Here is a 27,160-nt window from a genome sequence, read left to right on the forward strand (position 1 = left end):
CTGCTGAAGTCCTGATGGCGTGGCAGAGGGATCCAGTACCTGGTTGACTGGGAGGGCTACTGTTCAGAGGAGAGGAGCTGGATTCCTGCCTGTGACATCCTGGACCCTTCCCTGATCCATGACTTTCATCAGCAGTATCCGGACCAACCAAAGAGGACACGAGGAGGCGTCCGTGGAAGGGGGATTCCTGTCACACCTGCCATGCCTCCAGACACTTCACGCATAGGGGGTTTATCGATCTATCCTCTTCTGTGTTTGAACAATTGGAGGATGACAATGTCAAGTCGAGGTGAGTTTATTGGTATATGTACAAGTATGGTGAGGCACAGATACAATGAAAAACCATGCTTGCCACAGCATCATAGGCAGTTAGACTCAGATACACAAAGGTAATTTTAGATTGATTGTTCATAAATTACAACTAATATTTCAAAAAGCAGACTGCAAAAAAGAAAGCCATTTTGACTTTGAACTTTAGAGGTTCAGCGTGGAAACAGGCCCTTCAGCCCACCGAGTCCTTGCTGACCAGCGATCACCCCACACACTAGCACTATCCCTCACTCTAGGGGCAATTTACAATTTTACTGAAGCCAATTGACCTACAAACCTGTATGTCTTTGGAGTGTAGGAGGAAACAGGAGCGCCCGGAGAAAACCCTCACGGTCATAGGGAGAACGTGCAAATTCCGTACAGACAGCACTCATAGTCAGGATCGGACCCTGGTGTCTGGCGCTGTGTGGCAGCAGCTCTACCACTGGTGCAAAAACATAATTAGAAAAAAGATTCTACCATTCTGCTGGTCCATCCTGATGGGAGAGTAGATAGAATTTCTGGCTCTAAAGAATAAAACGTAAGTCTTTCAAAATTGGTGATGACCTATATATCAACCGGAAGAAGTGGCAAGGCATCTCAATACTATTCTAGGACCAGAAGAACAAATTGGTTATTACTATTGTTTTGGAACCTGCAGCAGCTTCAATTATCAATATATCTCCACTCTGCCTGGATCCACAATGAGGTTTGATATTGATCCTAGGTCTAGAACAAGCCTTCCTGAAATGCAACAGCCCCACTGATTCCTGGAATCTTTAGATCATGAGCGCGCTGAATGGAGAAGGGGCGTTTGGAGTGGCATTGAGATTCTCAAATCTGCAGCGCAAATAAAAAGCCTTACATAAGTGGCACAGCACCCCACAAACCACCCCTCCAGATGGGGGCCTCATAGTGCATCTGTGGAAGGGGCTGCAAGGCCACATTGGCCTCAACTGCCACCTCAGAACCCACAGAGGTGGTGTGATCACAAGTTTTCCTGGAATGCAGCAGAATGTTTAAGAAAGGGAAGACCAATATTGGTCTCAGTAATTGGATTATGTGAACTTATTCTGGATACATATGGAGATCTGTCAACTGGGAACCAATATTGCTTGTGAACTGGTACTGTGCGAAGTAACAAAATGTGCCTCAATGTCTACTAGTATTTTTTTAATCCACAAAACATATTTCACTTTGTCTTCCTCTGAAGATTACTTTCCTTTGAAGACAAAAAAACTAAAAGCTGTGGGTTTCAATTTTTAATTCCTCACTTAAGTGTTTTTAGTCTAAAGGTTTTGTTGAAATACTACAACAAACGACAGTGAGTTTCATTAATGTTCAAGTATGCTGTACCTTATTAGTATCAAATGCATGTTCTACACATCTGATCAGCGTCTGTATCTCATTTTGCCGACTCGACAAGGGTACTTCATTGCGAAGGTCAATTATGGCTGAAAACTCTGATTGAAAGAATTTCTATGTATACTTTTCATATAGACTTGCAGAAGACATTTGAGAAAGTTCATAAAAGACTCTTAGCTAAAGAAGCTTTTGGATCTAAAGGCAAATTATTGGTTTAGAAATCGGATGATTGGAAGAATAGTTGAGAAAATGACCGTGTATTCTATGTGGCAGGGTGTGATGCCCACAGAGATTTGTCTTGGACAGTGGGATAGAAAGCCACATATCAAGTTTGCCACTAACACAAACATACATAGCATAGCAGGCATTGCAAGCAGTGTAAATGGATATATTAAATTTCAGGGGGATATTAATAGATTATGCAAATTTACTTTACCAGTGACAATATGAGTGCTATTTGTACTCAGCCCCATGAGTGAGGCACAAATGCACACAAGCACAAGGTGATGTCTGATCAAGAGATCAAGAGATATGGGTCTGTTCTGACTATATTAGTACCCAGCAATTATTTATTCTGTGTTCAGGTACTTGGGAGGTGTTTTAATTTTGGGGATGATGTACAATAAGTACCTTAGCAGTATCTTAGCTGGATGGTTGATTTGAGAAATTTCTCTCAGCCTCTACAAAGTAAAACTTAATTCAATTTCTGGTGATTAATGATGGCCCAGACACCCAAGGGATTTCATTAAATGAAAGCCTGAGCTTTTGGCTGCGTGTTCACATTAGGCTCTGTATGTAATGGATACTGAGTGAAAGATCTCAGAGTTATGATGACATAAATCCAAGACTGTCTGTACGAGATTAATTGCCATTGTCTCTGAGTCATATCTATAATCTCAGCAACTCAGCCAATGGTTAACAAAGTATTTAATTAATACCAGCTAATCTGTGGTCCACAGACAATCTGGAGGATGTAGCAATTCACAGGCAAATGGAGTTTTCTGCAACTGTTATTGAGGACATGTGCTCAGGTGTGGAAGAGTGGTACACGCCATGGAGGATATTGTTGAGGAAAGTTTCATGGAACATTTTCAATTCCTTGCCCTGCATATCTCCTTTAAACTTTGCCCTTAGAGTGAGGTGGTGCCACAGATCGAACAATGAATAACATAAAAACAGATGGAATTGATTGCAGACGAGGGTACCCATGGGACAATAAGCTTGATGAGTTGCTGATCAATGTGAGTAGAAACCCTAACGTTCTTCGAGTGTAGGAAGCTCCTTCAGGGCACAATCTCTGGGGGAATTCCTGGCCTGAGATTCAATAGCTTTAATTTCTCACTGCAGTGGTAGTGACCTTGGCTTCAGAACATCATTGGCGTGGAAAGGTTACTGCAGGGAGCCATTACTGTCCACAGGATGCAATAGGTCCGGGATTGGCACAATGTGGGGGAATATAGGGACAAAGATGTTGGAGGTGGTGGGGCTGCCATCAAATGGACATTCAGGATAAAAGCTTTTGTAGTTTAATTAGGGGATCTGAAATAAATCTTCTGCCTATATTTCCCTTCTTTCCACAAATTAATTTCACCCTTTTCCCCAAACTTACGATTTTCTTCACCTTCTGATTCTCTTCAACCACAGCCTGATATTCTCATTCCCACCTCTTCACTCTCCTTCACACCTCATCGTTTCCTCTTCCCTGTTCCTCACTCTCTTCCTCCCCATCGCCCCATTCACTTCCCCACCCACACTTCCCTCATTCTCCTCCCAATCCCCGTCGTTCTCTTCACCCCCATCTCTGCAACTTTCATCAGCACCTATGTCGATCTCCTTACCCCACCCCCTTTTACTCACTTCATCTCCACCTTCTCATTCTCCTCCACCCCATCTGCATGATACTCCTCTCCCTCTCCCTATGGATTCTGCTCTAACCAAGGATTTTCTTTCTCCCAAGCAGAGAATTCCATCTGACTCACCAGCTGTACTCCACTCTTCATTGGATTGGATGCAAGTCAATGAAGCAAATCCAGCCTGCATGCTGGACTGATACAATGTAGTACTGGGTGGATAGGATAGGATAGGTTTAGAGGGATATGGGGCAAAAGCAGGCGTGGGACTAGTATAGATGGAGTGTGTTGGTCGGCGTAGGCAAGTTGGGCCGAAGGGCCTGTTTCCGCGCTGTATGACTATGGCTGATAGAGATATCAGCCTGCACTGTCCACTTATTGAGGCTGTACCATTACCAGTTACACATATTCATTGCAACTATGATGCAAATTATTTGCCACTTCCAGTTATATTAAGATCAGTTTTTTTTTATGTTGCATCCAGATTTGGCATGTGACTCACCACCTGCTTGTAGGCAGACTTCCAATATGCCAGCTGAACCACTCCACAGAACAACAGAGCAAAACAGATCAGCACCTGTGGATGAAGAAAGAACCAAATTCAAAAATAGGATTTTTCTTGAATTTCTTGAGTTTCTTGAATAGAGACTGTGCTATGAGGTATGCTGGTGCAGATGTACCTGGGATTGAGTGAGTGTAATGCAATAACTTGTTAATATGATGTTAATTTACATGCCATCTTTCACAAAACTAGTTTAATCCAAAATGTCCCATGGTGATAGAGTGCTTTTGAAAAGACTATTTGCTGTGACATAGAAAATGTACTAGCCTAGTTGCACAAAGAAAGGTCCCACAAGTGCCGACTCAGTTTTAGTTTTAGAGGTATATCATGGGAACAGGTCATCTGCCAATGATCTGTTCACACATGTTATCCCACTTGCCCATTCACTCCCTACACATTAAGAACAGTTTTACAGAAGCCTATTAATAAACAAGCTTATACATCTTTGGGATGTGAGAGTTAACCGGAGCACCCAGAGGAAATCCATGCAGTCACAGGGAGAACGCACAAACTCCACAGAGGCAGCACCCGAGGTCAGGATCAAACCCGGGTTTCTGACACTGTGAGGCAGCAGCTCTACCAGCTCACCACTCAGGTAGAGCTGCTGCCTCAGTGTCAGAAAGGGCTCAGCAGTAGAGTTGCTGCCTTACAGTGCCAGGGACCCAGGTACGGCCCTGACTATGGGTGCTGTCTGTAAGGAGTTTGTATGTTTTCCCCATGACCTCATTGTTTCTTCCCCGGTGATCCGGTTTCCACCCACACTCCAAAGACGTACAAGTTTGTGGGTTAATTGGCTTCAGTAAAAATTGTCCCCAGTGTGTAGGGGATTGCTGGTCGGCGCAGACTTGGTGGGCCAAAGGGTCTGTTTTAATGCTGTATCGAAACTAAACTAAAATTACAAAAATTCTGTTTCAATAATGCTGATAGTGACAAACATTGACCAGAGCACTGAGCGAAAATCCCCAACCATTTCCAAAATAGTGCAATAGATTATTTTAAGCATGCGAGCAGGCAGGCAGAGCTGTGGTTTGATGTAGTTTTTCAAAAGACAACTTTGCATTGCAGCAATTCTTCTGTACTTCTCTACTCTGTACAGACATTGTGGGCCAAAGGGCCTATTCCTGTGGTGTACTGCTCTTTGTTCTATGTAAAAGTCTCCCCTATGCCTTCCCAGCTCATAATATTTTGCCAAGAGTTACATTCACTGAGTCATAATCAACATCTATTAATAGGATTCTCCAGTTTAATAGAAATGATTAATCTATGACCTTTTTGATCATTTAGTTTAGTTTAGTTTATCGAGGCAGCATGGAAACTTTGGCCCTCTAAGTCCATGCTGAGCATCGATCACCCATTCACACTAGTTCTATTCTATCCCACAGGGGCAATTTACAGAGGGCAAATAATCTTAAAATCCTCACGATTTTGAGTTGTGGGAGGAAACGGGAGTATCTGGAGGAAACCCATGGGGAGAACGTGTAAACTCCACACAGACAGCAGCCGAGGTCAGGATCGAATTTGGTATCCTACGATGTGAAGGAGCAGCTCTACCAGCTGCACCACTGTGTGTAAATTTTTCCAACAGGAACAGCATCTTAATTTTGGCCAGGTTATCAGTGAATGGTTTCTCTGAATTGTGGATGTTGGTATCTGCACGTGTTGATGTCAGATTCTACCTGGTGTGGTTTTGAACGGCACAGTAAAAACTTAGGCACAGCCATTTCTCAAAGCATCGACTCTCCAGATGCAAGTTTCTTTTAGAATCATAGTCATACAGCATGGAAAAGATCCTTTGGCCTACGTTGCCAATGCCAACTAAGATGCTCCATTTAATGCAGTCCTACCTGCCCATATTTGGCCCATATCCCTCTGAACCTTTCCTATCCATGTACCTGTCCAAATGTCTTTTAAATGTTGTTTTAGTACCTGCCTCAGCTACCTCCTCTGGAAGCTCATTCCATATACCCACCACCCTATGTGGCCCGTGCCCCTTGGGTTCCTAGTAAATCTTTCTCTTCTCACCATAAACCTATGTCCTCTGGTTCTGATTCCCCTACTCTGGGTAAAATGCTGTGCATTCACCCTGTCTATTCCCCTCATGATCATATACACCTCTATAAGATCACCCCTCAGCTCTTCAAGGAATAAAGTCCTAGCATGTTCAACCTCTCTCGATAACTCAGGCCCACAAGTCCTGGCGGCATCCTCGTAAATTTTCTCTGCACTCTTTCCAGCTTTGGTCAAACAAATCAATATTCCGAATCACCGGCCTGGCTCTCGACTTTATCGTCCACCATTATTCATTCCTTCAGAGCAAAGCTAATATTTTTTTTATTATTGAATGCAAAAAGGATGTTCTTATATATGCATGGGGGCAATGAATCTGAGATAATATTCAGAGTTACACACGTATTGTGACACTGGTATCTAGGAAACAGGGAGTCTCAATGCAATGACCTGTAGAGTAGAGGGATGGTGATACCTGTGAATTAGATTGAGACACAAAATAAAGATCTGAGAATCTGTGGATTACTTCCTGTTTGGTTCAATGGTATTTTGTTGTCACGTGTACGCAAGTTCAGTGAAATTCTTTTTCTGCATATAGTTCAGTGACAATCTTGTTATACATTAGGCACAATCATACTAAGTGTAAGGTGCAAGATAGTGGACCCCACTGAGACAATATATAAGAGTCGCCACATTTTAGGCGCCATCTTGTATCCTTTGAGTCCAAAATGTTTAAAAAACATTAGAGTCTTAGTTTGGCTATAAAGTTTGCTATTTTGATGTCAGTGACCAACTTTAAAAGAAATGGGTCAACTTAATTGGGATCATTTTTAAACTGTGACTCTCAAAATCGCAACAGAAATGAAGAATAAATCTCCACTCTGCCTTATTCCTGGTTTTCTTCCATTTCCATCTATTGAGAATTCAGTTCCACTGAAATTATGTTTGCAGCTGACATCCCACAACTTCTTGGCTATTCATCGTTTTTACCTTGTGGAGCTACAAATGCTAGGTGGCAGTTGTAGAAATGTTTACCAGAAATCTCTTCCAATTCTTCAGTGACTGTACTTCAAGAGTCACCTTTCAAAAAGGATGAAGTTCAGTGTCATGTTCCCCCAACACCCCCCCCCCCCCCCCCCCACCCCACACACACATAAAACAACCCAAGGAACACTAAAACATACTTTTTAACACATACTAAAAATAACAAAAGAAGAAAGGACAGACAGACTGTTGGTAAAGCAGTTACTGCTGGTGGCGCCACCTGGTGTCCTCAGTAATTCTATATTTCTGGTGTGTTGGGGGTCAAGATTGTCTGGGAGATTGGCGCAAATGTCTTTCAAACCACTTCATTATGGTCAATGTTGGAGCTACTGGTTGCAGTCATTGAGGAAGTTCATTTTATTTTACTTGGGGATTGAAATGTTGGAGGTTTCCTTGAAGCAGATGGGGACAGTGGATACCAGAAGTGAAAGGTTGAAGATGTTGGCATTGACTGTGACCAATTGATGCACGATTTCAGAAGCTATACAGGAACTCCATCCCGACTGGCTGCATTCAATGAGTTTACCCTCAAAAGCAGATATGACTTCTGTCACTGAGATGTATGAGACAGAGCCAGTGGGGGATGGGGGTGTGCCTCAGTGGAGCTTTGTTAACCTATTCAAAATGGACGTAAAATACATTAAGCTCATCTGGTAGAGACACGCGTTGCCAGAAGTCGTCTCTGACTGCAGCTTGTAGCCTCTGATGCCATTCAGGCCCTGCCACAGTCACCTGGTATCCACTTACTTAAAATGAGCCTCTAGCGTTTTTGGAAGTCTCCCTTGCCATCTCTGATGTTCTTATGGAGATCAAACTTGGCTTTCTTGCGCAGTGTGAGTTCATATAGCTGTTCTTAAGCATTGCTGGGTCAAAAACCTCACACAGTACATGCCATAGATGAATTTTGAAAGCAAACTTTAGTGAAAACTTTACTGACAGCTTACCTGTCTACTATCAGTCTACTATCTGTCTATTCTCAGTCTACTATCAGTCTATAGCTGCAAACCTGGAAGGGTGCACCGAGCTAACAATGTCCCCTCACATGTGTTCGCAGCGGCCAGTTGAGTAAAGAAGCTGCAAAACTATGGTTGGTTCTTACCCAGTCCGTTAACAAGCCACATCAAAAGATGATGTTGCCAGATGACAGGGTTAATCCGTGTCATTTAGTGACAATCGGTAAATAAGAGTGGATGAGCGAAGGATCAATGGATTGCGGATGTGATTTGGTGATGAACCCAGCCAATAAACCACAACAAAAGCTGATTCTTCCCACAAGATCAGCCAAATGACTTAAATAACCAACATAATATCTTGGGTCAACACCGGGACAGCTCCAATATAGCCTGCTAGGAAATGTGATGTAGCTGGATAGATAATTGTGCATGAGGCACATAGAAACTCAGAATATTAACTCATTGAGTGTTTCTAGTAGCACTCTTTTGCATGAACATATTTGGCATGATGATTTATTTATTTACTAGGGGGGTGAGGGCTGGGCATTCAGCCTATCGACTCCTTGATTTTTTAGTTTAGTTTAGAGATACAATGCGAAAGCAGGCCATTTGGTCCATCGAATCAACACGGACCATCGAACCCCACACACTGACACTATCCTACATAGGCTAGGGGCAATTTACAATTTTACCAAATGGTAATTCGCCTACTAACCTGTACATCATTAGAGTGGGGGAGGAAACCGGAGATCCCGGAGAAAACCCATGCAGGTCAGGGGAAGAACGTACCAACTCCATTCAGACAAGCACCTGTAGTCAGGATCGAACGTGGATCTTTGGCGCTGCAAGGCAGCAGCTCTACTGCTGCGCCATCGTGCCACATGGCCGCCAGATTTCCCAGTCTCACCCTTTTTACTCTCCTATGTCCCTGTAATTATTTTTCCTCACATATCCATCAGCTCCCCTTTGTTTCTCCTACCACTTATCACTGCTAAGCACTAATATGCAATAGCAAATTAGATTACCAGCACATCTTTATGATGGTACTGGGGCACCTGGAAGAAACCTACACAGTGGCAGGGACAACATGAAAATTCCACACAGATACCCAAAGTCAGAATCAAAGCAGGATCCCTTGGAGGCAGCAGCACTAAATGTGGCCCACCGAGTCCACGCCAATGCCAACATCGATCATTCACACTAGTTCTATGTCATCCACTCTCTACACACTTGGGGCAATTTAAAGAGACCAATTAACCTACGAACCCACCCGACTGTGGGATGACAGAGGAAACCCGAACACCCGGAGGAAACCCACGCAGTCACAGGGAGAACGTGCAAACTCCACACAGACAGCGCCCGAGGTCTGGTTCGAACCCAAGTTTCTGGCACTGTGAGGCAGCAGCTCTACCAGCTGCACCACTGTGCTGCTTCTTCAGGCAAAAAAGAGTTATGACCTTGCGGCATTCAGTGTAGCATACTTTAACATGTTCAAGATTTCACTAGTTTAGGTCCAACTCGGAACTAGATCCTGCCCCTTGTAGTTAAAGTTTACCTTGTCATGCAAAGCAAATGAATTATTAAACGTGACACACCTGTGCAGCATCAGAGGTAACGCATGTTATTGGGATTAAAAGTATATTGTTCACGTGAAGATAGTTCAGTAATTGATAGCGTCTTCACCAGTTTTCATAAGCATTCTTTCTTGCAGCTACACTGTTCATCCTGTAGATTCTCATTGAAATAAAGCATTAACTTTCTTGATTCTACTCTGCCTGTCTGCATTTTGGCAAAGTTTCTCTTGTTCAGCAGCATTCAGTATTGCTATGTCCCAAAAGAGTCATTAAATTGATTAATCCAATCTTAAATTAAATCCAGTAAATGGATTCTTTTAATTCTGCATCCCAATTATTGTTTTGCTTTAAATTATAGTTCAAACCATAATTTTCTTTTTTGTTAACTATTTAGTATCCGTTTATTAAAGCAATGTTTTGCTTCATCCCTGAAATTTTTGACATTGGCTGAGAAATAAATGAGGTCAAGCTGGTGCATGTGTACACAAAATTTACCACAAAATTCGAAGTATTTTTTATTGCAAGTGTCCATTGAAGTAATACAATCTTAAGTAACTGAAAGTTACTCAGAAATTGTACAATCCTTTAATCAGTTCCATTTTCCTACTGTTGTTTGCTCATGAGATGGAAACAAAACTTTAAAGACTGCACATTGATGCCTTCTTGGCTTATAAAACAAACTTTAAGAGCCCACATCTTTGAATTCCTCCAATGGAGCACAGTTAATGGAAAGTAACAGCAGTGATTAATTCAGCCAGTGGCACAGCCATTTTATCACAAGACTGGTTCATTGAGTGATATTTTTAAACATAACAAATCATGGACATTTTATTTGGACTTACCAAAATTTGGAATTCTGTAAAATTTTGAACCAATTTGGTTTAGGTTGGGGTATCTGCACTAAATTCCAACAATTAAATTACTGATTCCATAACATTGCAACTCCATTATCTTATTCCTCTTTAACCCGATCGATCATACGCTATCCTCCATTTGGAGAGATGGTGTAGTCAATGTCAAGGGTTCTGGTGGAATGTAACTGAATTGCAAAATGAGGTAAATGCTCAAATATCCTCAGACTCCCTCAGATTTATGTATCCACTCAGAGATATACCAATGTTTTATTCATATTTGGGAAATTGCCATGAATATTAAAAGTCTGCTTTTAGATTTTTTTTAAATTGCAATTAGTCCTCTCATGTTCCTGTTGGCTGCAGTCCACATAAACCCAGTGCAACCTGCATATCGTACTTGGCCCTGAATGTTCTGAGTTTGCTCAATAGCAAGCATAACAGAGCTGTCACCGTCGGGGATTCTAACTTTCTCAATATAGACTGGGACTGCCAGAGTATCAAGGGCTTAGATGGGTGGAATTTGTTAAATGGGTCCAGGAAAGATTCTTTAGTCACTATGTAGGGGGCCTAACAAGGGAAAGGGCAAAGCTTGACCGACTCTTAGAAAATTGGGAAAGGCAAGTGACTGAAGTGTTGGTGGGCGAACCTTTTGGGGCTAGCGACCACAATTTTATTCGTTTTTAAATAGTTATGGAAAAGGGCAGGGCTGGTTCACAAGTGGTTCTGAATTGACAAAAGGCCAACTTTGATGGTATTAAAAAGGAACTTGCAAAATTTGATTGGACAAGGTTGTTTGCAGGCAAAAGGACATCCAGAAAATGTGATGCTTTTAAGAGTGTGGTGATGATCATTCAAAGCATGCGTGTTCCTGTTAATGTGAAAAGGAAGGCAGCTGAGAGACAGGACGCCTGAATTACAAGAGAAATTGAGTTTCTGTTCAAGAAAAAGGAGGCATGGGCCAGGCATAAACAAATGTATCAAGTGTATCCCTGGAAGTGTTAAGGGGAACTGCAGAGCACTTTGTAAAAAGGAAATCAGGAGGGCAAAAAGGGGCAAGAGACACCTCTGGCAGATAAGATAAAATGAATTCTCCTTAATAATTGTATGAAGGGAAAGTGGGTGACTGGAAAGATAATAGGGCCTCTCAGAAACCAAAGTGGCCATCTATGTGAGGAGCCACAGGAACCTTCAATGAATATTTCTTCTCTGGTTTTACTGTGGAGAAAGACATGAAAACTTGGGAGCTTGGGACAGTTCATGGAGATGTCTTAAGGATAGTCCATATTATGGTCGTAGAGGTTCTGGATGTCCTTAGACGTATCAAGGTAGATAAATCTCCTGGGCATAATCAGATATGCCCGACGGCACTGCGGGAAGCTAGAGAAGAAATTGCAGGAGCTCTGACAGAGATATATGAATCATTGTAAGGCACAGGTGAGGTGCTGGATGTCCGGAGGGTGGCTAATGTGCCTCTATTTATGAAGGGCTGTAAGGAATAACCTGGGAATTATAGACCAGTGAGTATAATATCTGTGGTTGGTATATTACTGGGAGGATTCTGAGGGCTAAGATATATATGCATTTGGATAGATAGGGGCTGATTAAGGATAATCAATATGGTTTTGTACATGGAAGATTCTGCCTCACAAATTTGATTGAGGCTTTTGAAGAAGTAATCAAGAAGGTTGATGAGGGCAAGGCCATAGACTTTGTCTATATGGACTCCAGTATGGCCTGTGATAAGTTTCTGCATGGTCGGCTGCTCTGGAAGGTTAGATTGCATGGGATCCAGGGAGAGCTAGCTGACTGGATAGAGAATTTGCTTCCAAGAATTAAGCAGACGGTGGTGGTGGAAGGTTGTTTTTCAGACTGGGGGTCCATGACTAGTGGTGTGCCTCAGAGATCGGTGCTGCACTCTTTGCTGCTTGTGATTTATATCAACGATTTACATGAGAATGTGCAAGGCATGATTAGTAAGTTGGCGATGACACTAAAGTAGGTGGTATCGTAGAAATGAAGATGGTTATCTAAAATTACAGCAGGATCATGATCAGCTGGGCAAGTTGTCTGAAGAATGGCTAATGGAGTGCAATGCAGATAAGTGTGAGGTGTCGCATTTTGGAAAGTCAAACAAGGGCAGGACCTTCACAGTGAATGGAAGGGCCCTGGGGAGTGACGCAGAGCAGAAGGATCTGGAATATGTGCACAGTTCAGGAAAAAAGTGGCATCACAGGTGGATAGCGTGGTAAAAAAGGGGCTTTTGGTACATTAGCCTTCATCAGTCAGGGTATTGAGTTTAGAAGTTGGGACGTTATGTTACAGTTGTACAAGATGTTGCTGAGGCCGCATTTGAAGTATTGTGTTCAGTTTTGGTCACTCTGCTATAGGAAAGATGTTGTTAAGTTACAAAGAGCATAGAGAATATTAATGAGAACTTTGCCAGAACTCGAGGGTCTGAGCTATAGGGAAAGGTTGAGCAGGCTAGAACTTTACTCTTTGGACTGAAGGAGGCTAGAGGGTGATCTGAAATAGATGTGTAAAATCATGATGGGAATTGATAGGGTAAATGCCCAGTCTTTTACCCAGGGTAATAGAATCAAGAACCAGAGATCATAGATTTAAGGTGAGAGGGGAAAGATTTAATAGGAACATGAAGGGCATCTTTTCACTCAGACGACGGTGGGTATATGGAACGAGCTGGCAGAGGAGGTAGTTGAGGCAGGTACAAAAACAACATATGAAAGATGCTTGGACAGGTACATGGATATGAAAGGTTTAGAGGGATGTGGACCAAATGTAGGCAAATGAGACTAACTGGTCAGCATGGATGAGTTGGCTGAAGGGCCTGTTTTCATGCTGTAGAACTCTATGACTCTAAGGTAAATTAATACTCAGAAACGATAATGATTTGAATATATTCTGACCTTTCCAAATTGGGCTCTTATTTTACTTTTAAATTCATTTTCCAAATGTACACCTTTTTTTAAAAGACTGAAACTCGAAATTCCTGCAATTGAGCACAGTTAATGGAAAGAAACAACAGTGATTAATTCAGTCTGTGGCATGGCCACTTTTATGACAAAACTAACTCTTCAAGTGATATTTTTAAACGTAACAAATCATGGAGATTTTATTTGGAATTTGAATTCTGTAAAATTTTGAACCAAATTGGTTTGTTGTCTGCACTAAATGCCAACAATTAAATTACTGATTCCATAATAATGTAACTATATTATCTTATTCCACTTTAATGCCATTCCTAGTCTATCCTCCATTTAGAGTGGAGATGTATTTAATAGCAAGGACTTCACTCCTCTCTAGTGGAATGTAACTGAATTGCAGAATGAGGTTCCAGGTTCTACACACCGCTCTCTCTCATCTGGACAGCCAGGGGGGCTATGTGAGGATGCTGTTCATTGACTTTAGTTCAGCATTTAACACAATAGTCCCCAGCAGACTGGTTGAGAAGCTGCTGGAACTGGGGCTTAGTACCCCTCTGTGTGCCTGGGTCCTGGACTTTCTCACCGCCAGGCCCCAAGTGGTCAGGATGGGGGAACACACATCTAGCTCCCTCACCCTGAACATAGGATCCCCCAGGGTTGCGTCCTTAGCCCCCTACTGTACTCCCTGTACACACATGACTGTGGGGCCAGGTTCAGCTCAAACTCCATCATCAAGTTTGCTGATGACACTGTGGTGGTGGGCCGGATCTCCGACAACGATGAGAAGGCCTACCGGGAGGAGATGGCTGATTTGGCACTCTGGTGTCAGGACAATAGCCTCCTCTTGAATGTCACTAAAACTAAGGAGCTGATTGTGGACTTTAGAAGGGCTAAACATCCAAGGACGTATACGCCACTGGAGATAAATGGGTCTACTGTGGATAGGGTGAGCAGTTTTAAATACTTGGGAGTCCACATCACAGAGGATCTGACTTGAGCAACGCACATTGCCGCACCGGTGGGTAAGGCAAAGCAGCGCCTTTACCACCTTAGACAGCTGAGGAAATTCAGAGTGTCTCTGAGGATCCTTCATTGCTTCTACTCTGGGGCTGTAGAGAGCATCCTGTCCGGCAACATTACAGTCTGGTTTGGGAACAGCTCTGCCCAGGACAGGATGGCCCTGCAGAGAGTAGTGCGTTCGGCAGAACGCACCATGGGAACTACACTCGCCCCCCTGCAGGACCTATACATCAGGAGGTGCAGATTCAGAGCAAGTAAGATTATGAGGGACCCCTGCCACCCCAGTAACGGACTGTTCCAGATGCTACGGTCAGGCAAGCGCCTCCGCTGTCACGCTGTGAAAACGGAGAGGATGAGATGGAGTTTCTTCCCACAGGCCATCAGGACTGTCAACTTTTATAACTCCAGAGACTAAATTTTGTCTACACTATAGTAACTTTATTAACTTTATTTATATGCTGTAACTGTAATTCTTTTTTGTGCACAATCCGCAGGCATTGCCAATTTCATTTCACTGCACATCGTGTATGCGTATGTGACAAATAAACTTGACTTGACTTGAGATGACTACTCAAATTCCCTGAGATTCCCCGAGATTTATGTATCTTGTCAGAAATATGTCAATGTTTTATTCATATTTGGGAAATTGTCACAGCTTGTTTCTAGAGGGAAAAAAATGCAATTAGCCCTCTCGTATTCTTCCAGGCTGCAGTCCACTTAAACCCAGCACTAACTGCATATACTTGGCCCTGGAATCTCTGAGTTTACTCAGCACAAAAACGAAAATCCATACTCAGTAAAGGATGATGATTTGAATACGTGCTAATCTTTCCAAACTGGACTAATTTTTCTTTGAAATTTATTTTTTGCAAAGTTACAGATTATTTATTTTAACATATCAGAGGATATATTGTATAGTGCTGTATACCCAAATGATTACACAAACTAGAGGATATATTGATACTTTAGTTTGTGGAATCATTTGGGTATGCAGCATACAGGAGGAAACGTATCTAGTCTTTGGCTAAATTCTTTTGGATGCATTCAGGAGGTTTACCATGTGAAGCATTTATTACATTAATTAAACAAATACTTTTTTCCCCTTAATCTTTGCCTCTTTCAAGTAAGTCGCACTTACTACCCTAAGCCCAATGTTTCTATCTCTTCATGGATATCATTACTTTCCCCAAGATGGTTTGGTGTTGGCAATGTTGAGCTGCCTGATGCCCAGTAAATTAAAATGACAGTGGCATGCTTATGTTTTTATTCTCTGTGCACTGGAAGAATACAGAGTGCACAGAGCAGAACTGAACAGGCATTTTCTTTTTACACAGAGTGTTGGGTGCCTCAAATGTGCTGCCAGTGGTAGTGGTGGAACCAGATACGATAATGACCTTTAACAGATTTTAGGATTGGTACATAGATATGCAGGGAATGGAGGGATGTGGATCATGTGCAGGCACTGGAGATTAATTTTACTTGGCATCGTATTCGGCACGGACATTGTGGGCTGAAGGGTCTGTTACTATGCTGTACTGTTCTGTGTTAAATGTTGACAAAAATTGATCTGCAATTCCGCGCACACACAACTCCACGAGAAACCGAACTGCTGGCTTAGATGCACGTAATGTTGTCATGTTGTCGCTGGGCACACAGTGGTGATGTTGGTTAGCAAGCCATAGACTAGGGCATCCAGACTTTAATAAAAAACATGCATATTGACTGGGAAATTCAGGTCTTAACAAGAGGCTGAAGACCTGCTCAAGGATGATTTAAAGATGCGATCCTTACACAAGTTGCTATTTCTGACTGCCACCGAAGACGACCATGGAATTTTCTCCCCTGAAACACATGTTTCCAGCTTGCCTTTTTTGGAGAGATTTGCAGAAATGTAAATTTTTCTCTTGGGTATCCAATTCTGACGCCGCAATGTCAGACCAGATGTTGGAGAATGCAGACACTCGGAACTGCAGATGCTGGTTTACAAAAAAAGACACAAAATGCTGGAGTAACTCAGCAGGCCAGACAGCATTTCTGGTGAACATGGATGGATGGCATTTTAGGTCAGGATCCTTCTTCAGACTGAGTTACTCCAGCGCTTTGTGTCTTTTATTGTAAACCAGCATCTGCAGTTCCTTGTGTCTAACATCTGTCTGAAGAAGGGTCCTAACCCAAACGTCAAATAGCCATGTTCTCCAGAGATGCTGCCTAACCCGCTGAGTTACTCCAACGCTTTGTATCTTCAGTTGTTGGAGAGGTTTATCTTGGCATCATGTTCGGCATAGATATTGTCGGCCAAAGAACATGGGCTGTTCTGTTCTGTTCTATTCTATGTTGTATAAGTTCATAAGTCATAGGAGCAGAATTAGGCCATTCGACCCATTGAGTATTTCACTATTCAATGATGGTTGATCTATTTTTCCCTCTCAACCCCATTCTCCTGCCTTCTCCCCATAATCTTTGACACCATTACTAATCAAGAATTTGTAAATCTCTGCTTTAAAAATATCTATTGACTTGGCCTCCACAACCATCTGTGGCAATGAATTCCACAGATCCATCACCGTTTTGCTAAGTAAATTCCTCCTCATCCCCTTTCGAAAGTAATGTCATTTTATTCTGAGTGGGAGAGGTATTCCCATTGCTTTGTCCGTGCTGCTGGTTCTGGTTGGGTACCATGTTAACTCACCAATTGAAGTAGTGGTTCCGACTGAAAGCAACTACTTTAAGTGTTTCTGCCAGTGCAGGAAATCAACACAGGTAAGCTGAGGTTCAATGACAACCTCTTAAAAGCATTCACTATTCCAGCAGTCACAGTCAGTCACCACTCTGAAGGTCCGACAGTCATTGCTTTGCACGTCGCCTGAATAAGAAACTGAAACTTGACTGCAGAGAGCCCTGATAGTGGACATTTCACATGCCGAACAATTTCTAGGCTGGACTATTTATTCACCATTGTCACTTACCACACTGAGCAACAACTCTGATTCCTTAACAATTCCGATCAGAGTGATGATCCCCAGCAGGGCAAGAAAGGTGCTGATGGCCAAGCTACTGTGCACGGCTGTGGAGAGAGACAAGGAACATGAGTGCTTTGAACGTGTTGAAGACTGGATGAGCACCTCTCACAGAAGTCTCACCATCTTTTCCGCAGTTCACAAATTGCATAGAATGGATCAGGTTAAACACAGGCCATTAATTTTTCAAGCTTGGGTAGAATGATGGGCTGAATCATCTATTGTCTACTCGATGTGACATTCAAAGAGATGAGGTACGGCAGTCTTGAACACATAGCATAAATAAATCAGACCCACGGAGACCATTAAATCGAAGGAGCTGGTACTGTTTTCATTAGTTCATAACTCATTGGAGCAGAATTAGGCCATTCAGTCCATCGGGTCTACTCTAATCTCTTCTGAACATTCATCTCCCACAACAATTTTCAAAGGGATACTTGTTTTCGAGGGGAATGGCCACAGGGTATTCCAATGCTCTCTGCACTAAATTCACAGCAGAGTCTCTCCCAACACAGCCTCTTCTAACATAGCCTCTCCCAAATAGCTGCTCCATTAGTGCCTGCCTCCCTTTTACACACCACCAGGAACACTCACTCCCACACAGCATCAGCCATACCACCCTGGCCACACACTCATTTCACATCTGCCATTGGGAAAAAGTTATAGGAATCTGAAAACAGTGATGTCCCGGTTCAGAAACAGCTTCTTCCCTACAGCCATTAGGTTATTAAACACCACAATCTCTAAATAAGCTGTGAACTACATAGATTTGGGGGCATTGGTTTTGTCTTTTTGCACTATAATTGTTTGTTTGTTTTTATGTGTGTGCATAGGTGTGTGTATGTAATGTATATACTAAACCTTTTTTTGTTTATTATATTGTTTACAGAATATTATATTTACCTACTATGTTTACATATTCTGTTGTACTGCTGCAAGAATTTCATTGTTCTGTTGGGACATATGACAATAAAACACTCTTGACTCTCTTGACTCTCTTGACTCCTGACTACGTTTTGACTCTCCCACACTGTTCCTCCTCAGCTGCTCACTCACTGCTGAAACTGACCTGGCCTCAAGGAGAAATATTACTTTTCGCCGCTCCCAAGTTGCCAAGCACAGTTGAGATGATGGAATATATCCGCCCATGTCCATTTATATCTCATTTTTTAAACAAGTTTATTCTAATTCACACCACATTTAAGATGCTCTATGCCAACCGGGAACAAACAGTTTGATTGAGTAGAACTCCATCCACCTCCTTAATCATTCATTGCTCACCATAGATGCAAGGTGCGTTGTATGTCAAAACACACAGCAAGTCCCCGGGATTAATTTAATGATGCATTCTAAACCTGCTGTTGTACCTCTTTGAAGATCAAGATGGGGGCTACATGAGTGGAAAAGAGTGTTTTGTTTAAAGATAGGTGCAAACACCACTGAGTATGACACGATTGAATGTATACAGAATGGGTGAAGAGTTTTTGCACAGTTTTTGTTGTGTGTTCATTTTCTGCTCTGTGTTGGATGTTAAACCGAAACTGTTTAACTGTGCTCTTATACTGACGTCACTTCCGGTGTACCAGATATCAAATGCATATGAAAACAAAATAAAAGTCTTCACTTCCGGTTAAAGCAACACCGATGTATGAGAACATGTGTGTTTATTCCTCTGAAGAATAAAAGCATAATACCGACTATCCTGCCCTTGAGATGCAAACGTCAACACTGAATTGAAACAAAAAAAAGGGCAGCAAATGCAAAGTCGCATTACCATTGAGTTGCCTTCTTGTCACAAACTATTCAAGTCAAGTCAAATTTATTTGTCACATACACATACACGATGTGCAGTGAAATGAAAGTGGCAATGCCTGCGGGTTGTGCACAAAAAGAATTACAGTTACAGCATATAAATAAAGTTAATAAGTTACTATTAGTGTCGACAAAAATTTAGTCTCTGGGGTTATAAAAGTTGACAGTCCTGATGGCCTGTGGGAAGAAGCTCCGTCTCATCCTCTCCGTTTTCACAGCGTGACAGCGGAGGCGTTTGCCTGATCGTAGCATCTGGAACAGTCCGTTACCGGGGTGGCAGGGGTCCCTCATGATCTTGCTTGCTCTGGATCTGCACCTCCTGATGTATAGGTCCTGCAGGGGGACGAGTGTAGTTCCCATGGTGCGTTCTGCCGAACGCACTACTCTCTGCAGGGCCATCCTGTCCTGGGCAGAGCTGTTCCCAAACCAGACTGTAATGTTGCCGGACAGGATGCTCTCTACAGCCCCAGAGTAGAAGCAATGAAGGATCCTCAGAGACACTCTGAATTTCCTCAGTTGTCTAAGGTGGTAAAGGCGCTGCTTAGCCTTACCCACCAGTGCGGCAATGTGCGTTGCCCACGTCAGATCCTCTGCGATGCGGACTCCCAAGTATTTAAAACTGCTCACCCTATCCACAATAGACCCATTTATCTCCAGTGGCGTATACGTCCTTGGATGTTTAGCCCTTCTGAAGTCCACAATCAGCTCCTTTGTTTTAGTGACATTCAAGAGGAGGCTATTGTCCTGACACCAGAGTGCCAGATCAGCCACCTCCTCCCGGTAGGCCTTCTCATCGTTGTTGGAGATCCGGCCCACCACCACAGTGTCATCAGCAAACTTGATGATGGAGTTTGAGCTGAACCTGGCCCCACAGTCATGTGTGTACAGGGAGTACAGTAGGGGGCTAAGGACGCAGCCCTGGGGGGATCCTATGTTCAGGGTGAGGGAGCTAGATGTGTGTTCCCCCATCCTGACCACTTGGGGCCTGGCAGTGAGAAAGTCCAGGACCCAGGCACACAGAGAGGTGCTAAGCCCCAGTTCCAGCAGCTTCTCAACCAGTCTGCTGGGGACTATTGTGTTGAATGCTGAACTAAAGTCAATGAACAGCATCCTCACATAGCCCCCCTGGCTGTCCAGATGAGAGAGAGCGGTGTGTAGAACCTGGGAGACCGCATCATCCGTGGACCTGTTCGGACGGTATGCGAACTGTAGTGGGTCCATGTTGCAAGGAAGGAGGGCGCAGATGTGCTTCTTGACTAGCCTCTCAAAGCATTTCATGACAACCGAGGTGAGGGCCACCGGTCGGTAGTCATTTAAACACGCTGGAGAGGCATTCTTTGGCACCGGTACAATGATGGATCTTTTGAAGCATGCAGGGACCACGGACTTTGCCAAGGAGAGGTTGGATATTGTGGTGAGCACTGGAGCAAGCTGAGTAGCACAAGACTTTAGTACTCGCCCAGATATACCATCTGGGCCTCCAGCTTTCCTCGTGTTCACACGCGTCAGAGCCCACCTCACCTCATGCTCGGACACCGAGAATGTGTCCACATCCCCGGCCTAGATATAGGTAACATTTACTTCAGTGTTCTTGAATGAACTTCTTTAGTCTCTGTATATCTTAACCATAAGGTTTGCATCTATTCAAGAAAGGAGTTCCCACTTGCATATGAACAGAAATTAAGAATGGACAAAAAATATATACAGGTCTGCATGCCATGTCTACATGCCCTGAATGAATAAAATAATGGTTTTGAGGAATATTTCAATGTCCATTGGAAACGTTATTTCTTGAACAAAAAGGAGGTTGAGTATTATCATTTGACATATGTCTGCCAACTCTAGCCCTAACCAAAGATAATAGAGCAGAGCAAGATAGACCACTCGAACCTAAAAACCAAAGTATGTCATGGCGCCATTTTAGTTGGCAGAAACTTGCAGAAACATTTTAAAAGAAAAATAACAAAAATCTGTGAATTGATAGATGAGATACATTCTGCATTTTAATGGTATCATCACACATACTGTTCCCCCAAAACATTGATTGCACTACGAGAGGCAGAGCGAACGGCGGGTTTTGCTTACTAAAATGGCGGACGTTACGCTCCTTTGCGTACTGCACTTCAGTGTAGTACGGAGTGGTTCATCTTACTCCTCTAGTATCTTTGGCCCTAACAGAGAAAACTGGTGTCTGCCCAAGATCAGAGAAAAACAAGATAATCTCCAATGCACACGATTTTCCCACCTCGCCGCGAGCTCAAGAGGAGAACTATCAATTAGATATTACTACAGGGCGCGGAGTAAACAACTCAAACTACACCAGCTCTCTCAACTCTGCTCAAAATTCACAGGGGCCACTGACATGAAGAAAAATAACTGGGATAATTGGTGTTGCAGAGCTGCCTGCGTCTGATAACAGAATCAGTACTTACGAAGGAAACACAGAGAGATAACAGAGAACAGGCCCCTCCGATAACACATTCAACACTTTCAGTTGCATTTTTTAACCCTGTCAGGGAATGTTGGATGAATCTATCCTGCAGCTGGATAATGCTCCACAGAAAGAACAATAGACTAGCTGGAGTGTATTAAATTCCATGTGTATAAACTAGAGATAGTTTGTTACAGTGGGGGTGGTACAGTGGCGCAGTGATAGAATTGCTGCCTTACATTGCCTTACAGAGAACCAGATTCGATCCTGACTATGAGTGCTGTCTGTATGGAGTTTGTACGTTCTATCTGTGACCACATGGATTTTCTCCAGGTTCTCCTTCTTCCTCCTGCGGGACATTTTACAATTCACCAAAGCCAATTAATCTACAAACCTGTATGTCTTTTGAGTGTGGGAGGATACCAGAGTGGCCAAAAAAAACCCCACACGGTCACGGATAGAACGCACAAACTCTGTACAAACAACAGCCGTAGTTAGGATTCAACTCGGGTCGCTGAGCTGTACGGCAGCAACTCTACAACTGCGCCACTGTGCCGCCCTCTCCAGAGAGGCTTCAGTCAATAGTCGGCTTTTGTGTTTCCCGATCTTCCACCTCCCGTAGATTTCAATTGAATCAATGACTGTTGCATTTATCCCTGCCGAGCTCTGCCCGGCTCCTTTCTTCCTGATTTACCGTGCCCCACAGCCCTCTAAGGGTTTATATTTAAAATTCTTATCTTTAATTCTTTTCATGGCTCCAATTTATGTCTCAGTAGCCTTTAGCAATGAACAATCATTTGAGATGTGTGTTCTAAATACCATGCCCTTTACTCGGGTACCCTTCACTGAGATGAAGCTTGACATGCTCTGAAACCATCTCCCCAAACCTGTTTACTGTTTTTATTCCTACACAACTCTCCTGTAAATCATATTTCTTTAGCCAATCTTTTAATTGCCCTTCCTAATTTTCCAGCTCTGAATCAGTATTTGATGTTTTTAGCCATTGTGTCATTTTGCAACTTTTCGACATGTTATTTCTGGAAATTATTGCATCTCACTTCATGACAAACTGTTGACACCAGAGACAGAAGACTTCCATTCTATGAGTATGAGTTAGATATGGGTAAGGTTTAAGTTATCAGGCAAGCAGCCAATCAGAGTTGTAGAGCTTTGTTCTAAAGACATGAGCTTGAATTCCACAACAGGAATGGGGGCTTTTAAATATGTAGAACATAGAGGACATAGCACAGAAACAGACCCTTTGGCCCAGAATATCCTTGCCGAACACAATGTCAAATTAAATTAATCTCCTCTGTCTACACAATTAAACAATTAACCAAAGTCTGAGCAAAAGAAATGGCAATACTAGTAGCCATGAAACTACTACTTTTAAAAAACCATTTAGCCTATTAATATCCGTCAGCCAAAGAAACCAGCCTTCTTTACTCAGCCAGGTCTCTATGTGAATCAGCCAGGAGCAATTAGGAATTAATAATATATGTCAGTTTTTCCATATCCCATGAACAAGTAAGTTTAAAAAATGTAACGTTTTCAGATCAATATCTATCTCCTGTCCAAGGGTGGCACAGTGGCGCAGCGGTTGAGTTGCTGCCTTACAGCACCAAAAACCCATGTTTGACCTGACCATGGGTGCGGTCCGTACGGAGTTTGAACGTTCTCCTTGTGACTGTGGGTTTTCTCTGTGTGCTCCGGTTTCCTCCCATGCAAGATGTACAGGTTTGTAGGTTAATTGGCTTTGATGAAATTGTCCCTAATGGAGTAGGTTAGTGTATGGGAATTTCTGGTCGGTACGGACACGATGGGCCGAAGGGCCTGTTTCCACGCTATATATATCTAAAGCCCAAAGTCTAAAGTAAAAATCCGATGTTTTCCATTGTATTAGTGTTGTAATTGAAAGTTAATATTCATAGTGTTGATATTTAGTGATTCCGATCACAAAGCACATGCAATCCTCATTCTAGATTTAATTTAGCTTCTATTGAGAATGAATAATTAAGTAGATTAAATTATAAAGTTATTGCAATCGCATTATTTTAACTACATTCTGTTATCTCCTGAGCAGTGATACATTAGCAGGCTATGTATTCATTAGGATTGAAGAGTGGTCTCATTCAGGATGTCCATTTTTCAGCTGTCTGCAAGTAAACTCACCCAGATCATGCATCCTAGCATATCGGTTGTTTTCAATTGTGACATTGCGGATAATATAAAACTTATCATTGAAGCAGGTCCACAAGGTCACTGCAGCAAGCGCAACTCCAAGGAACTAAAACAAAACACAACCAAGGGCAAAGTAATGAGATGATAGATTCCAGTCAGAGCAAAATCATTCATTACAAGACATCAATGATGATAAAGTAAACATTTTATTTAATCTTTGCTTCCACCCCCTCCCCCCCACCCCCCCCTTCCCCACTCCCACCCCACCGCCCTCCAACTTCCTCTCCAAATAGCTCACGAAAGACATTATTTTGTTTCATGCAAATCACTTGCCAAAGGCTTTTTTTAATATCTGTTCGTTCTTCGGGAAAGAGAAAAACATTCATGACTATTTTTATGCGACATGTGTTTTTTGTTATATATTGCAAAGCTTTACAAAGCTTCACAGCACATCTATTCATTGCCAAGGGATGGCATAATACGATGTACAACTCCTTCCTACAAAACATAATTAATTAGATTCTGACAAGCTGACTGCTTCCTTTTATTGAAATATATATTACCTCTTTACCACTGGATCCGTAATTTAAAAAAATTCTGCCCTGAGCATGTTGGTAAACCCAAATAACCAAAGGGAACCTAAACGTGAATTTCATCTTTTTTTGAAATAAATCTTTCCACTTCCTTTTGGTTCAAAAAGTTTTTTTAGGAAAAAAATGTTTTTGTGGTTTTTAACCTTCTTCCTTTGAAACATAATGCTGGATAAAATAGTTTAATTTCAAAATGAGTCTAATTTTTTTTCACTCCAAGCATAGAGAGGTAATGTCTTACTGATTATGACAGTTGCATCCTATCAGGGTTTCTGAACAGGGACTGACTGTGGGGTATAGTAAGAAAGGTAAACTTAAAGGAATGGATTAGTAAATAAAACCATGCTACATTATGCAGTAAAACTTCATTCATTCACTATTTTTCAGAAACCCTGTTAGTCCAGCATCTGGCTCACCTGGTTTTGTTTTGTGTAATCCCTTGAATTTACCAGGATTTTCTATCCACATTATTTTTAAACTCACTGTGGCCCTGATTCCTTGTAGCTTTTAAACTCACCAGAACCCATGCCATGTGATTGTGTGGGTTTTCTTCAGGTGCTCTGTTTTCTTCCCACATTCCAAAGACGTACAGATTTGTAGGTTAATTAACTTCAGTAGAATTGTTCCTAGTGTGTAGGATAGTGCTAGTGTACAGAGTATTACTGGTCGGCGCAGACTCGATGGGCTGAAAGTCTGTTTCTGCACTGTATCTCTAAAGTCTAAAGTAAAGGTCTAAAGACTTTGATGCAAGTATGTGGACTTTGATGCAAGTATGTGGACTTGGATGCAGAAATATAATACAGGGCTTGTATTTGTGGAATTTTTTAGATATTCATGGAAAAGCTGGGAATGTTCAATCCATCTCCGTTGTCTCATGCCTTTACCAGACAGACCAAGTGGAAAGAATGGTAACTGGATGTTACAAATGGAAACGTGTAAGCTCAGCTCCTGTTCCTATTTGTTCGACAGCTAACTGAGAGGGACGTTTGCTAAACGGAAGAAGGGCCCCGACACGAAACGTCATCTATCCTTTTTCTACTGAGGTGCTGCCTGACCCACTGAGTGACTCCAGCACTTTGTCTGTATCTTTGGTATAAATCTGCATCTGCAATTTCTGCAGTGTTTTGTAATGTTGCAGTATAACATCCAACTTTTATATTCAAAGCTCTCACATATGAAGGCAAGCATGCCACATGACTTCTTCACTAACTATGTAACTGCGTGGCCACTTTTAAGGAATTATGGACTTGAACGCCAGTCTTTGCGTACATCAATGTGACTTTATGACTCTAATTTGTTTTAAATAGCAGAGAAGCTGGGTGAAGGATGGGTAGAACAAAAGGAATATAACCAGTCGATGTAATGTGGTAGTCAGAAGCAGATAAGATCAGATTCAGCTTCTTGGTCTATATAATTTGTTGTTAATGGTAAGTCTATGGAATATGTCTAGCAGATCAGACGGTACAAAAAACTGAGCCAAAGTTGATGACAGTCAGAAATGACAAGATCTGTTTTAGGCGAAAAAAGAGTGAAATTTCAAAAGTTGGAGAACTGGACATGAAGTATTGAAGGCTGAAATGTGTCCAAACTGAACTTGAGGAATTGTGCTTTATGATCACGCTGCAAGAGGCGGCATATAGCCAGGTTAAAGACTCGCCACCTGATCTCTTATTTCATCCTGCGAATTTGGAAATAGGGTAGCGGTCAACATTGGCCACCCTGTTCATGGATAGATCGGCAAGAAGAAGCCATTGTCTAGCAGTGGCCTTCCCCAAGGTGAACGATCCCTGGCTACTAGGTTCACAAGTAACATCCCCAAGAGTGAAGAGAAAACGATGGGGGACGGTGGAGGCTTAAAAAGAAAAGTTGAATCAGCATTTTAAACGTTTCAAATACTGAGGAAACTCTACATGTACGTCACCAGTATCCGTTTGCTATTCCAGGAGTTCCTATGCTTGCTAAGGAAATAGGTTGGAAGTAAAACAAAATTATTTAAATAAAATAATGGACTTCAATTTTCGTTGTTTAAACGCGACCGATCAACTATTACTGAACTTCAGAACTAACTGGATATTATTAATGCTACCACTACTATTACTATACGTATCTTAAACATTTACCACGACGATGAGACTGATGCCCAGTAGCTGGTATTTAGTGGCTCTGATCAGCCGATCGATCCCCATGTTAGCAGCTCCGTTCACTTCCCGCAAGTTACACAATGGCGTGGACTGTCCCGTAACCTGACAGCTCGGTCTGACATGGATCAGCCCAGCTCGGCTCGCTGTCGCTGTTCATGTTGTGGGGCGGGACTTGTATGTCGGTATTTAACTGAAGGCATATACAAGTGTGAATCCGGATATTTATCCCTTTACCCATCTACCAAAGCTCTTGCCCGGCAATCCACACAGATAACACATCACATTTGGTCCTCAAATTGGCAAACTTAATATCCTTCTCGGATGCACCGGGCAATCCTCCCAAGAGTCAAGAGTGTTTAATTGTCATATGTACAGACAACGGAACAATAACGTTCTTACTTGCAGCAGTACAACAGGCCTATATACAAAATGCACATATATAGCATGAAACAAACAAAAAATCATTAAAGTTAAACAAAAAATCATTAAAGTTAAACAAAAAATACCC

General features: G+C 42.3%; 1 protein-coding gene across 1 annotated transcript in view; it reads right to left on the reverse strand.

Annotated features, from left to right (window-relative positions):
* Positions 1–26,727, reverse strand: part of LOC144602083 (tetraspanin-32-like) — a 47,779-nt gene extending 21,052 nt beyond the window's left edge. Inside the window, exons 1-4 of the mRNA XM_078414777.1 lie at positions 26,632–26,727; positions 23,913–24,027; positions 17,447–17,544; positions 4,027–4,101 (exon numbers count right to left, since the gene is read on the reverse strand). Of these exons, the coding sequence (XP_078270903.1) occupies positions 4,027–4,101; positions 17,447–17,544; positions 23,913–24,027; positions 26,632–26,697 (354 nt within the window). The 5' untranslated portion in view covers positions 26,698–26,727. The remainder of the gene's footprint in view (positions 1–4,026; positions 4,102–17,446; positions 17,545–23,912; positions 24,028–26,631) is intronic.
* Between the last annotated feature and the right edge of the window lie 433 nt (positions 26,728–27,160).

The sequence above is a fragment of the Rhinoraja longicauda genome, chromosome 18 (genome assembly GCF_053455715.1).
Source record: "Rhinoraja longicauda isolate Sanriku21f chromosome 18, sRhiLon1.1, whole genome shotgun sequence".
NCBI lineage: Eukaryota > Metazoa > Chordata > Chondrichthyes > Rajiformes > Arhynchobatidae > Rhinoraja > Rhinoraja longicauda.